Source organism: Megalops cyprinoides, chromosome 16 (assembly GCF_013368585.1).
Source record: "Megalops cyprinoides isolate fMegCyp1 chromosome 16, fMegCyp1.pri, whole genome shotgun sequence".
In the NCBI taxonomy this organism is placed as follows: Eukaryota; Metazoa; Chordata; class Actinopteri; order Elopiformes; family Megalopidae; genus Megalops; species Megalops cyprinoides.
Window position 1 is genome coordinate 2,238,050 of NC_050598.1, and position 14,243 is coordinate 2,252,292.

At 43.0% G+C, this 14,243-nt stretch overlaps 1 protein-coding gene across 8 annotated transcripts in view; it reads left to right on the forward strand.

Moving 5' to 3' along the window:
* Window positions 1-9,189, forward strand: part of LOC118791641 (disks large homolog 4-like) — a 117,169-nt gene extending 107,980 nt beyond the window's left edge. For 5 of the 8 annotated variants that reach the window (XM_036549081.1, XM_036549079.1, XM_036549083.1 and 2 more), the window contains 5 exons: window positions 117-218; window positions 640-818; window positions 2,090-2,202; window positions 2,879-2,970; window positions 6,102-9,189. In XM_036549081.1, the coding sequence (XP_036404974.1) occupies window positions 117-218; window positions 640-818; window positions 2,090-2,202; window positions 2,879-2,970; window positions 6,102-6,208 (593 nt within the window). In that variant the 3' untranslated portion in view covers window positions 6,209-9,189. The remainder of the gene's footprint in view (window positions 1-116; window positions 219-639; window positions 819-2,089; window positions 2,203-2,878; window positions 2,971-6,101) is intronic. The other 3 variants (XM_036549082.1, XM_036549086.1, XM_036549087.1) reach the window with 1 other exon arrangement.
* Window positions 9,190-14,243: the final 5,054 nt, after the last annotated feature.

Consider the following 14,243-nt stretch of genomic DNA (forward strand, 5'->3'; position numbering starts at 1 on the left):
CCACCCTCCTCACTCTGTCATCTTCTCTGTTACCTCTTCTGTTCGTCTCACTCCCCCTCTCTCCATCCCTCTCTCTTGTTTGTTTTCCCTCTCTCTTTCATCCCCCTCTCCCCCAGTGCATTACGCCAGGCCTATAATCATTCTGGGTCCCACAAAGGATCGGGTGAACGATGACCTGTTGTCTGAATTCCCTGACAAGTTTGGCTCCTGTGTTCCACGTGAGTGTCAACCATCCTCTTACACTCATACACTTACACACTGACACAGTGTTATGCCCCCTCATACACTCACACACTGATACACTGTCAATCACCCTCTTGCAGTCAGACTCATATATTTATACAGTATCAATCACCCTCTTACCTTTACACACTGACAGTCTTATCCCATCTCATGCACTTGCACTCTGACACAGTGTTAGTCACCCTGTTACACTTACACAGACATAGTGTTAATCACATTCATACACTTGCACACTCACACACTGTCAGTCACCCTCTTACACTTACCAACTTGGTCAACTTTACACTGTCACTCTCATACATGTGCACTGGCACACTGAAACTTAAACCACACTGGTACTTATACCGTCACTCTGACTCATGCATACTTATGCATTGTCGTACTCCGCCCCCTCAGACACCACACGCCCCAAACGCGAGTATGAGGTGGACGGGCGGGACTACCACTTTGTGTCGTCACGGGAACAGATGGAGAAGGACATCCAGAGCCATCGCTTTATCGAGGCGGGGCAGTACAACAGCCACTTGTACGGAACCAGTGTTCAAAGCGTCCGAGAGGTAGCAGAGCAGGTACAGGTGCATTAACACACCGCGGTACACAGTTTGTGTGAAGGTGATGCAGTTCTGTGGTTTGCAAGGGTTGGCGGAGTCCAAGCAGTGGGTCAAAGTCTTCCCCAAAAGGTAGTCGGAGGACCCTGAAAAAGACCGCCATTGACAAAGGGACAGGACATTTTGCATGGGTTAATAGACACCAACAGACACAGGGCACACCTGGGTCCAGGGGTGGTCGAGGGGTACCCATTTTTTCCCAATCAAGGAAACACTATTGCACTTGGAATGTGGGTGCTTAGTGGGTATATTTGAAGGTCAGTGTGATGTCATTATTTGGGGGAGGCTTTTTCGTGGGGACTGATTTTTACGGTCCGAAGTATGTGGTGTCCGAGGGAAGGACAAATTGTGTTGATGAATTTTGTTTGGACAAGCCAAAATGACAATATGATTGTCCCCAAAACACAAAACTACAAGGAGAGGACCTTGTACCTGTACTGAAATGTCTACTTTTGTCGCGGCTCAGGCAGGGACTCAGGCGCGGACCACGGGAGCGTCGGGTTCCGTGCGTCTTTAATGGAATCGTCAGGCAAAGCGCTAATCCGAAAACAAGCAGGGTCGAAAACCGGGAGACAGTCCGTGGACAAAGCGAGGATCGGGAAATCGGAGCAGGCAAGGTCGGGGAACCGGACAGGCAGGCAATCAAGCAAACGAGGCAAGGAGGCAGGCAAAAACGAGGTCAGGGTACAAGCAGGGTCGAGAAACGGAAAACAGGCAGACAGAAGCATAAAGCAAACGCGGGGACGAAACAGGCGAAAAACACTGTGACGAACTAGCAACCGGACAGGGAAAAGCAGGGAACATATAGGGCAAGGCTGACGAGGGGATGGAAAGCAGGTGTGCAGGCAATCAGGCGGGCGGAGACCGGGCGGGGAGCGGGGCAGGAAAAACACAAGGAAAACAAAAGCACGACAGCTAAGGAGGCGGAGCACTGACAACTTTCATCAAGGCTTGGTTTACTCATCCCTACTTCTTCCGTGAACACCCACTCAGCTGTCTGACTTGCATTGTAAAAAATGTACTCTTGAGTATGTGGCAGTCAGTGAGAGGACTATAATCTTCTTGCCTCATAGCTCCTATGTAAGTGCAGAGATTGTGACAGTGAGCTGACCCTGGTGTAAATGGTGATTCCAAAACGGGTGTGCACGAAGAGTAAAACTCATGAAGAATTAAAAAAATAAAAAAAGCATAAAAATGTCTCTCTCACTCTCCATCTCTCTCTCTCTCTGTGTGAACAGCAAGGGAAACACTGTATCCTGGATGTGTCGGCCAATGCTGTGCGCAGACTGCAGGCAGCCCAGCTCCACCCCATTGCCATCTTCATCCGTCCCAGATCTCTGGAGAACATTCTGTATGCCACTCTGCACTCTCACACTGCCAACTGCAAATTCTACACTCACCATTCCTTCTCACACTGCCCACTGCATATTCTACATACTCCCTGCTCCCTCTCACACTGCACATTCTACACACTCATCACTCCCTCACACACTGCCTAATGCACATTGTACACACTGAACGCTGCCTTTCACAGTGCACATCCTATCCTGGTATACTTTACTCCTGAACAACCACATCTAATTTCCTGCAAACACACCCCATTTACTTAAAACACACTCTACCCTCTATACGGACAAACAAATCAATTAGTCAATCAATCTGTTAATTAATCTGTTAGTTATTCAGTTTTTTTCCATATGTATTATAATACTCAAGAATGATCTCATTCCATAAATACAATTCACAAGCTACAGGATTACTGCATATATTAAATATCATGTAAATGTTATATAAATTTTCTAAACGATAAGGAACGTCACACCAACTCGTTTTACAATACCTTTTCCACTGATCCCAACTGTAGCCTGTAGTCAGGGGTGCATCTCTATTATGACTGAACCATATTCATAGCCATTGTGCTAGAGTGTTACTGTAGATTGTTATTGATTATTAGTATTAGATTGTTAATGGTTATTTGAGTGTTATTGTGTACATGGTAAGTGATCTCCTTGCTTCTGTCACTGCAGAGAGATAAACAAGCGCCTGACTGAGGAGCAGGCTCGGAAGGCCCTGGACCGTGCTGTGAAACTGGAACAGGACTTCATTGAGTGCTTCTCAGGTAAAACAGCACCCCCTTCTGCTCTAGATGACATACTACACTTCCATTGTTGCAAGTTGAGAATTGCATTAATAACTACTGAGGGCTAGGTTTACTAGGGAAATGCATCCAGTTAAGGGCCATAAAAATGTAAATAGGCTTTATTAACTGAGGAAAACAGCCGAAATTAAAAACTGTGAAATTAAGACATAATCATTGGTGCTAGTGTAATGGTGCACCTTTGCGGTTTTTAATATGCCTCAGCATGACTGAGATAACACCAATAAGGCTAGTAGAGGGATTGGAAAATATAATCAATGAAATAGTTTGTTGAATTTACTGAAGTCTCATGTAAATTGAATTGGCCTCTTGAACAGCAGGCAATGAAGTTGGGTACATGTAATGCATACAGCTATGCAAAATGGGGTTGGATCAATCATCAACTTCAATTCTAAACCATAGGCTTCCCTGGCTCCCATCACCTGCATTAGTATTTCTATAAGCAATGTTTATGTAATATGGAACAAAACATTTATTTATTTTCAAAACTGACTCTGAATTCTGCGTCAGAGGTTTTAAAAGCTTCCACACTATTTGCCTTTTATGAAGTACAGTACTGTGCAAAAGTCTTAGGCACGTAAGATTTTTCACCAAAACATTTGTCTTAAAACAGTTATTTTCTATCTTCTCCATTAGTGTGTCAATAACAAATATCATATTTTAGATTTCTGAACATTTCTTTTGAAAATAGTGAAATGTGCCACTAAGACTAGATAAAGAAAGAAAGTGGCAAACTAACACAAAACCTTTTTTTGTAGGCATATACTCCAATGCATGATAAAAGAACTATACCAAACAACTAAACAAAATAGGTGGTAATCATTAGCAACAAACAGGTTCAACCACAATTATTAACTGAAACAGAAACACCTGTGTAGAGGGAATAAAACTGGGGGAGGATCAGCCATACTGAAAAGGTGAGGTTGCAGAACAGATTGCTAATCTTACACCATGACAAGGGTGAGCATAGAGATGTGACACAAGGTGGTCATCCTGCATCAGCAAGGTCTATTGCAGGAAGAAATTTTGAGGCAGACAGGTGTTTCCAGATGTGCTATCCAAGCTCTTCTGAAGAAGCACAAAGAAACGGGCGAGGTTGAGGACCAGAAACGCAGTGGTCGGCCAAGGAAACTTAGTTCAGCAGGTGAAAGACACATCAAGTTGACGTCCCTCCGCAATCGGAAGCTGTCAAGCAGTGCCATCAGCTGGCAGCAACCACAGGGACCCTGGTACACCCATCTACAGTCCGGAGAAGTCTGGTCAGAAGTGGTCTCAAGGGAAGACTTGCAGCCAAAAAGCCATTCCTCAGACATGGAAACAAAGCCAAATGACTCATCTATGCACAAAAACACAAGACCTAGGATGCAGCACAATGGCAGCAGGTGTTCTGGACCGATGAGTCAAATTTGAAATATTTGGCTCTAGAAGAAGGCAGTTCATTCATCAAAGGGCTGGAGAACACTATAAGGATGAGTGTCTGCAGGCCACAGGAAAGCATGGTGGAGGTTCCTTGCAGGTTTGGGGCGGCATTGCTGCAAATGGAGTTGGGGATTAGTGGCCTCCTCAATGCGAAATACAAGCAGATTCTTATCCATCATGCAATACCATCAGGGAGGCGTCTGATTTGTCCTAAATTCATTCTGCAGCATGACAATGACCCCAGACATACAGCCAGAGTGATAAAAAACTATCTTCACAAAAAAGAGGAACAAGGAGTCCTGCAACAGATGGTGTGGCCCCCACAAAGCCCTGATCTCAGCATTATCGAGTCAGTCTGGGATTACATGAAGAGACAGAAAGAATTGAAACAGCCAAAATCCATAGAAGAACTGTGGCAAGTTCTCCAAAATGCTTGGAAAAACCTACCTGCCGAGTACCTTACAAAACTGTGCACAAGTATACCTAAGCGAATCGGTGATGTTTTGAAAGCCAAGGGTGGTCACACCAAATATTGATTTTAACTATTGATTTTTCTGTTTCGTGCACTTTGTATGTTGTTAATACATACAGTAAAAACTATTCATTTCATTATTTTGAAAGCATTCTGAATTTACATCATTTTTTGCCTAAAACTTTTGCACAGTACTATATATTCGTAAGTAAGAAATTAAAATCTGCACAATTTGATGCATTGTCTTTCTTACTTTCATTGTTGACATGATATTACATAAAAAACTAATTTTACTTGAACGTTATAACCACAAAAACCACAGTGATTACAATTATTTATGTATTGTCAGTCAGTGTTTGATACCGATTTGCCATATATTTTTGGTATGAGTCAGAGGCCTTCTTCAGATTTCATCTGTTAACCATACAATGTGAATAAGCACTGTGACAGCACAAGGCTACCATCGTTTGTGACAGCACTTTATCTTCAGTCTCTCTGTCAGGTTTCAGGTGAACAGTTCAGTAATATACCACATTCTTATATGTTGGTCATGCACTTGTTAGTAAGGTATGACAGGAATTTCTTCGGATGGAATAACTTACCGTCTGTGTTTCTGGCTCTACTGCATTTGGCATATTTTTCTTTGGTGCACCGCTATCAACCATCTTCATTCCCTCAGCTATCCATTTTTCAGTGCAGATGTTGCCCATTTTGTAATATATGTGGATCAGATAATTTCATTAAATTCCAGTGTCTTAGTTTGCCATCACTGAAGGATATGTTTTTCTCATTATCCTCAGAAAATGTTTGTGTTCACCTGTGCTTTCTATTGTTTCTATTGATGTGCTCACCCCTTACTGTGACAGGAGGGCTTATTGCAGCTGCATTGACCCACGCATGATGGTGCCCACTGTGCATGCCTCAAAATAACATTACATAAATATTAAGTACATATTGAACTGCTGCAGAACATCCTCTGCCTATCCTCCAATCAGCACCCGTGCCATTTCGGTGCACTGTCGGAGTTGTAGTTAAAAAAGCATGCAAGTGTATTGCAGGATTGTGTTCGCCTTGCCTCAGCACTCCTGTGCAGCAAAGGTTGCTGTGGTGAGACGAACCTGGCGTTTGATCAGTGACTCCAGACAGGGTTGCGTAGAGGGGAGAAAGCCTAACAAATGCCATCTCTCTGGTTTCCCTGCAGCCATTGTGGAAGGAGACAGCTTTGAGGAGATCTACCACAAGGTTAAGACGGTGATCGAGGAGCAGTCCGGGCCGTACATCTGGGTCCCAGCCAGAGAGCGGCTGTGAGGCTGCCCCCTGCCCGATCCCGGCAGTCCAGTCTGCTACTCACTGCGAGAGAGAGAGAGAGAGAGAGAGAGAGGGAGGAAGAGAGAGAGAACTCCATCCCCTGTCTCCCCAGCTGCCCATCCATCTAGCTCTCTCCTCGTTGTTCCCCTCTCCTCCTTTCTGAACACTGAAACTCAGCTCTTCTGGCCAAGTTACACTTTGAGGGAGAGAGGGAGGACAGGACAGGGAGAACAGGGTGAGAGAGGGGGCTGTGGGGAGGAAGCACAGGAAAACACTACTTATCCCTCCCTCCATCTCTCCCTCCGCCTTTCCCTCTACCCCTCACTCCCTCTGCCTGTCAGTCCCATCTCATTCACCGTCTTTTTTCACACTCCCTCTCTTTCTTTTTCTTTCTTTCTTTCTTTCTCTCGCTCTCTCTCTGTCTCTGTCTCTCTTTCCTCACCAGCTGCTTCTAGTACTATCTTAAGCCATCTGTTCTTAGTGGTCGCCCCCTTACCCTGAAACTAAAGGGAGGAAATGAAGGTCTCTCCTAAAAGACAGGCCCCTCCTCCGCTTCCCTTCCCAGAGATGGAGAGAGAGAGAGAGAGAGAGAGAGAGAGAGCGCTCTCCTCTTAGGGATGGACAGATCTCCAACAACAGTCCACTGCTGTAAGACCCATTTATTAACAAACAATATTACAGTTTATGGCTCTCTCTGTCACACATGAAGAGAAGGGAAGAGAGGCCTGTAAATGGAGAGGGAAGGGGAGGAAGGAGAAGGGAGGGCTGATTCAGCTCAAAGCCCCTCTTCTTCATGCCTGCTTTCAGTCAGGATGGCCTGCAGAAGGCGGAGGGGAAGAGGGCAGGATGGTAAAGGGGGAGAATACTCTGTTTTTCAGCATGCTGTGCTGATCCTCTGGGGGAAGGTGTTATTTTACAAGATCACAAGAGAGAAAAAGAAAGAGACTTATGCTTATTGGAGAGATGGATGTGTTCAGATTCAGCAAACATCAGCGCTTGTTCTCTACACAAAATGAGAACAGGCCCTCTGGCTATGTCTTACTCTCAGCAGTGAAACACAAGCGTTCGGTCCAGAACTCCCTCTCACTCTCTCTGTTTTTCTTATCCTCTCTCTCTCAAATGAGTCATACATATAGGCAACAAATTTAGACAAATGTATAAATTAAATCATATCTATATTTTTAGCAAACAGAAATTCTATCAGGACTTTGAATCCTGACAAACAGAGTACACAGTTTTAATTGAAATGGATTTTTTGTTTTTTGTTTTGTTTTTTGTTTTTGCTGTTGTTTGTTCTGCAATACTGGGATCCGTGTTCTGGCGGTGGTCGCCTGTTTGCGGCCTGCAGTGTTTCGCAGCAATATTTCCTCAAGGGGTCAAACGGAATGTGGAGACTAGAAAAAAATCTGTGCACTTTATAAAGTTACATGTATTACTGTGGAGGCACTGCCTCCTCTGGGTGGGGCATCTGGGCTCCTGAAATCTCCCACAATGCCCCTCAGCAATCTAAGGCAGGTGGTCCAACTTCTAGAATCGTACATTTGGAACTTGCTGTAGGCCCTTGGCCTTTTCTCCTTGTGGTCTTTACACTCTCACACAAGTTCCCCATACTACAGGCTGTTACAAAGTTACTGTAACGTTCAGATTAATTAACCATGGGACAGGCCGCATTGCTATAGGGTTAGGACAATTTGTTATAATATAAGCCAAGCGACTGTAGGGTTAAGCTAATTTGCTATGGGATAAATTGCTATATGGTTTGGCCAGTTTGATGCGAGTGTATGTGTGAAGGGCATAAACTCTTCCTAAAAACAGGACTACTCCCATCAGACCTTGGGGGTGACAGTGTTTTACTGCAGTGTTGCAAACCTGGCCGTGTCACTCAGAAGTAGTCACAGATGAGTGTTAGTGTTACCCTTCACTGATGGCCATGCAGGCTGGTCTGGCACTTTCCCATCCCAGGGGGTTTGGGTGAGCCAGAATGGGTAAGTCCAGTCGCTGCTGCGGTCTTTTTCACCTGCGACCCTTGATTTTGTAAACAAATTTAACGGGGAAGTGAGGTGGTCTCCTGCACACATGCTCCGTAATGAAGCAGATTCACACTGTTATACCTCAGAGACAGAATGTTTTTAAACTCTACCTGCTCCCCCCCAGAGCTCACCTCTACAAGCGCTACCACGGCCACTGACAAACGCACTCCCACCTGACATTTACACTACATCTGTTCATCAACCTGACCTGATAGAGCCCTACATGGGAGTCACATGACTTTCTGAAAGTGCCAGGATGAACATGTATTCCACAAGCCCACAAAGTGTACCATTACTGACCGGCACAAATGTATTCATGTAATGAAATGGAGGTGGTGGGTACTGCTGTCGGTGGCTGATTGTGTGATATATTAATAATATTGTTATAACCTACTATCCTGTAATGGAGCATTGCCTCTGCAATTAAATGATTTTTTTCTGTTATTCATGTCTCTGTCTAGGGCTACTGTTTACAGACATATTTCATTCACATTGTTAATGCTGTATTTCAAATATTGTACATCTTATGAATGAATGAGGCTGTGGAGGACTTGTGGGCTTTGAGGACTGTCAGGGAGATGCCTGTACGTGTGTGCGTGTGTGTGTGTGTGTGTGTGTGTGTGTGTGTGTGTGTGCGGGGACTGGTAGGAAGCCGATGAAAACCAAATGCGCATAAGTGGAGTGCTGCAAGAGAGAGCGAGAGCAGAGAACAAACGGGACAGGTAGAGCAAGAAAGAGAACAATAGCACATGATGGAGAAAGAGGGCAGGGAGCAAAAAGGTATGGAGAAAGGAAGACCTGCTTGCATGATAAATAGAGGAGTTCTGAGAGTGGGAGAGGGGGAATGTAACCAGTGGGGCAGACCCTCCGTTCTCATATGAAGTCATCCAGTCTTCACTGTGAATTCTGGAACTCAAACAGCTTGTGACCGGGCTACAAGATACAAGCTTTGAGGGGTTATTTATTTATTTATTTATTTATTTTATTTAGTTCATTTATCTGAATTGTTACATACTGTAGATTTGTGTATTTAATTCTGAAGTATTTTATTTATTTTTGCAGAGTTTCAAAAAGGGTCAGAAGGATGCAACTTGTTTGTTTTGTGTCAGTTCCTCTGTTCTGTAAAGAAATGTCTCTTGAAAAGTGTTTGACAGAATAAACTGCTGTATATACAGACATATCTGACTGTACAAAACTATGGGGCTTTAAATTACACTGTATCAGGACACATGGAAGCCAGACTGTATCTGAACCAAGACCAACCTGGACACCATCAGAAGTCAACCCAGATTTCACAACCTACTTGTCTGTGTTCAGGTCTTAGTCTAGTCCACCTTTAACCCGCGATGAATAACACCTCCAGTTGGGCCACTGGGGTTTGAAGAAGACCTGGGCCGAGGGGTTACGGTCTAAGGTCAAAGGTTGACCAGATCTGACCAGATTTTTTGGTATAGAACGTATCAGGTTCCAGAGGAATGGGAGAATACATTCAGATGCACAGAGATTTGTGTGTATATATGGGTATACAGTGGCTCACATACTGTACATGCACGCACATGTACAAACACACATTTGCAAACACATGCACAAACACATAAATGAACACAATCACACACAGAAACAAGCAAATGTACACACACACACGAAAACTGGCAAACACACACACAATGATACACACTGTCTTAAGGTGGAATGGGTTACTTGTTTTAGTTTACAATTTACTCATTGGATTTATCATGATTTCCTCATCTGTTTGAATTGTTTGTCATATTATATTGTCAAGATTGTTTCTGTTCTGATAATTCCTACTCATATGTACTAGTTTTTATCTAAATGAATTAATGTGAAATTTCAACAGACTGAAGCAGATGACATTTAAAGAGTGTATTTAAAATGATTTATCTTACTAGAAAATGACATTTAAAAATGACAGATTTAATGATCACATTTTATTTCAGTGAATCGCTTGTTGTAAATTAGCTATAAAATAATAAAATAAATAACGTTTAAAAAAACTTTTGTATTGTTGTCTTTTTAGCACTCTGATTTGTCTACTTTCTGTTTTGTCTGTTTTGAGGGAGTGGGCTTTTTGTTGTATTTTATTTGTTGAAGTTGTCCTCTGCCCAGCATGAATATGGGGGGTTGTTATAGCGCTCCATGGAGTGTAGAGGGCGATCTTGAGCTGCAAGCGATTGTACCTCTGGTCCTTGTAAGTCTTCTCCCCTCCAGTTATTCAGTCATAACATCCTTTTTAAAAAAATCTGCTGTGCTGCCTCCTGGCTTTTTTAAAGCTAAACATATTTTTTGGTTTCTTTCTTTTTCCTCTGTCTTTTGCTCTCCCTTGCTCTCTGCTCACACCCAAGGGAGTCCCACCCTCTTCCCTGGAGGAAGTCTCTCAACAAAGACACTTCCTCAGCCAGCCTGATATGGAGAGAAAGAGGGAGAAGTTTGTGTGGGTGTATGTGTGTCATAAAATGTGTATCTGATGTGTGTGCCAGTTTCTGTATTCTCCCCAGTGGCTAACAGTGTACTTACAAGTGCACAAATGCTGTGTGTATGTGTGTGCACATGTATTGTGTGTGTAAATCTTTTTGTGTCTCTCTTTGTGTGTGTGTGTGTGTGTGTGTGTGTGTGCCTGTGAGTGGGACAGAATTCCTGTGAGGGAGTAACAGAGTGGTGTACACAGTATTGCTAATTGTGTGTGTGTGTGTATGTGTGTGTGTGTGTGTGTGAGAGAGAGAGAGAGAGAGAGAGAAAGAGAGAGAGAGATAGGCAGGATTCCTGTGAGGGAGTGGCGTACATAGTGTTGCTAATTGATTGTGTGAGCATGTCCTGTGCCTCCCCTACAGCAGTCTGGCCCGGTACTCACAGCCGCACTGTGAAAGTCTGTGTTTGTGTCGGTGTGATTGTGTATGTGTCTCTGTGAGGGTGTCTGAGTATGTGTGAGTATGTGTGTGAGTGTGAGAGTCTGTATTAATGTTTGTGTCTATGCATGTTTGTGCATGTTTGTGTCTGTGTATGTGTGAGTGTGTGTTTTTGTGTATGCATGCTTGAGTCTGTGTGTGAGTTTGTATGAGTATCTGTGAGTGTGTGCATACAGCAGCATATGTTCAGTGTACAAAGAGGTCAAGTGAAGAACCAGAGACAGATAGAAATGCATGTTTTGCTAATTGATTCCTCACACTGACATCTGGAGTGTGACAGAGTAAGCATTCAGTGTGTGTGTGTGTGGTTGAACAGCTGAACAGCATACTGCAGTGAAATGATTAAGAGCCTCTCTTGGCTGTGATGTGGGGCAGTGCTCTGGGTTTTCCAACTTACTCTGAGTCACATGATTTAACTGCCATCATCCCAAGCAGATAACAATGCCACAAACACAACGTGAGGCTCAAAAGAGAAGCATTATACCATCACATCTGATGTTCATTTCCTTGTTTATGAATACAACTACAGTGTCACCTCTGGGGTATGAGTGGCCTGCCTTCAGGTAGAGTCCAGTGGGCTGCAGTGTCGATCAGGGTAACTCATGCACCAATGTCAGACTGTTGCTACAATTTGTCAGCCTCACTAATACCAAAACGTTATATAGAAGTTGTGAGAATGTTTTGTGTTTGCAGTCACGCAGGCTCTACGCTGTACAGGACTGTGCAGCATAGCGCCGGGCAGCCCTTTGAGTCCACGCCTCTCAGAATTTTCCAGAACGGGGAGCCTGGGAGCCACATGAAAGGCCCGCCACATGAAACGGCTCAGCCCCGCAGATCAAGGCTGGGGAGGGGGGAAAGGGGAGCCTCTTTAAGCAAGGAAAAGACAAACATGAGGCAAAAATATCGGTTTACACAAAGAGGAGGGAAAGTTATAATACAGGGAGTGGCTGGGGATGGTCTGATCATGTTTCCTGTTCTCCGTCTACTCTCTGTATCTCACTTTCTTTTCCCTCTTGTGTATTGCTTCTTACCTGATATGCATTCCAGCCGCAACACACACTCATACACACACGTACAAGATATTCAGTCAGACAGGCTGATTTGTCTTGCTGTCAAAGCATGGTCATTCATTTTTAAGATCGAGCAGTATTCCACTGACTGTATGGAAGTGTAGACTAACATTCTCCAGCTACCTTTTTAAGCAGTTTCTGGTTCCACCCTTGCAGGACGTCCCCAGATATCGACACACGCACAAACTCTAGGGAGTGAGCGTAGACGTATGTTCTGCTGCTTACAGATTTGAATCGCATTCCAAACTTTAAACCTGGCAATTCAATTAGCCTATCCCCCCCAGCCCCAACCCCCACCTCATCCTGAACCCCCAACACATTTTCCATCTCTCCTTTGTTTCTCTGAAAGTCATTCCAAGCCCACTGATACTGGACATTGTACCTCTTTCTCTCTCCTTCCTGTATGCCTCTCTCTGGGTTTATCTGCTGCCAGAACTCTGTAATGGCAGAGAACAGTATGGCTTTACTTGAGAGTAATCACTTTTGCGGTTAGTCAATATGCAAGAATTATGTATAACTCACAAATGGTGATCTTTCTTCTCACTGTCAGTGTGCATGTATGACTGATAGGCAGTTTGTCTCTTATTAGTAATTGAATTGGATAGAGGTAATTCAGTCAAATAAACTGAATTATTCCAGTTTTTCTTTTCATCTTATGTTATAAATGTTTTTTAAATATCACTATTAAAGAGTGATATTTAAAAAAAGTCACATGGATGAGGCACTTATTCAGTGATGATGCTGGGGATAATAATAGGGATAGGAAAATCTGAACTTTTTTTGATCTGTGGTTCAAAAAAAGTGGTTTTTATGGCCATTTTGGCTGCTGAACACGAATCCATCAAGATTTTTGCCCTAAAATGATTTTTTGGTCTGGTTCAGTGGACTTTTTCAAAATGGCGGCCAAAAATTCATTTTTTTTTTTCAGAAATTTCCTTAGAAATTTACCAACATGGATTGTAATATATCTTTTTATAGGTTTTCAAGGTTGCTGGATTCAAAAATGGAAGGAATCAAAGCACTTTGAGCATTCACATTGCCATCAAGACAAAAAAATGAAATTCATCATTTCATCATAACCATGTCTACATAGAAGACTTGTTTTGACAAAGGCATCAGAAATCCCACACCCATTGCTTGTAATGTGTCATTTTTATGATGTTTCAGGGGTCCCTGTATTCAAATATGAACAAATCAGAAAGATCAATGGTGTTGGTAAATGGCCAGGTAAAAATATTGAACAATTAAATTTTAAAAATCAAAATTTCTGCAAAACTATTAACTAGCAAGTAAACAAGCTAGAGGCGGACCCTCTTGCCACACTACATTTTGCAAAGAAATTGGTACTACACAAGAAGGAAGAAGAAAGCTAACAAAACATTGACTGTTCTGGAGAGTTGTAAAAGCCATGGTGGTCCCATGACACCAAACAATTTGGATGATTTGTCTACATTGAGTGAGAAGCAGCTTTTAGCTGAAATTTCCTATCTAAGACTAACGATTGCCCCAAACATTCGACAGATGAGCCGTGTCAAAACAGCAGAGGGAAAGTTCAAGATGGAGAAATTCAGTATGGAGGAACTTCGAACTTCCATAAGAAATGCTTTGAAGCCAGAGGACAATATCGCAAGTGATATTGACAATCTATTGATGAATGCACTGACAGTGTGATAATTTTGTTGCAAATCCTACTTTTTTGTAGCATGTTCACACTGTAATAATGGTGAAATTACCCACTTTTTACACATTTCAGGCAATAGACATGCTTGAATTGTTCTAATTCCTTTACTTTTGAATTCAGCAACCTGAAAAACCTATGAAAAGATGTATTACAAGGAACAGTGGTAAATTTGTAAAGAAATTTCCTGAAAAAAGTCAACTTTTTGCTGTCATTTTGAAAAAGTCCACTGAACCACTTCAAGAATATATTTTAGGTCCAAGAACTTGGTGGATTCGTGTTCAGCAGCTAAAATGGCCATGGAATCCACTCATCTTATAAGAGATTTTGGAA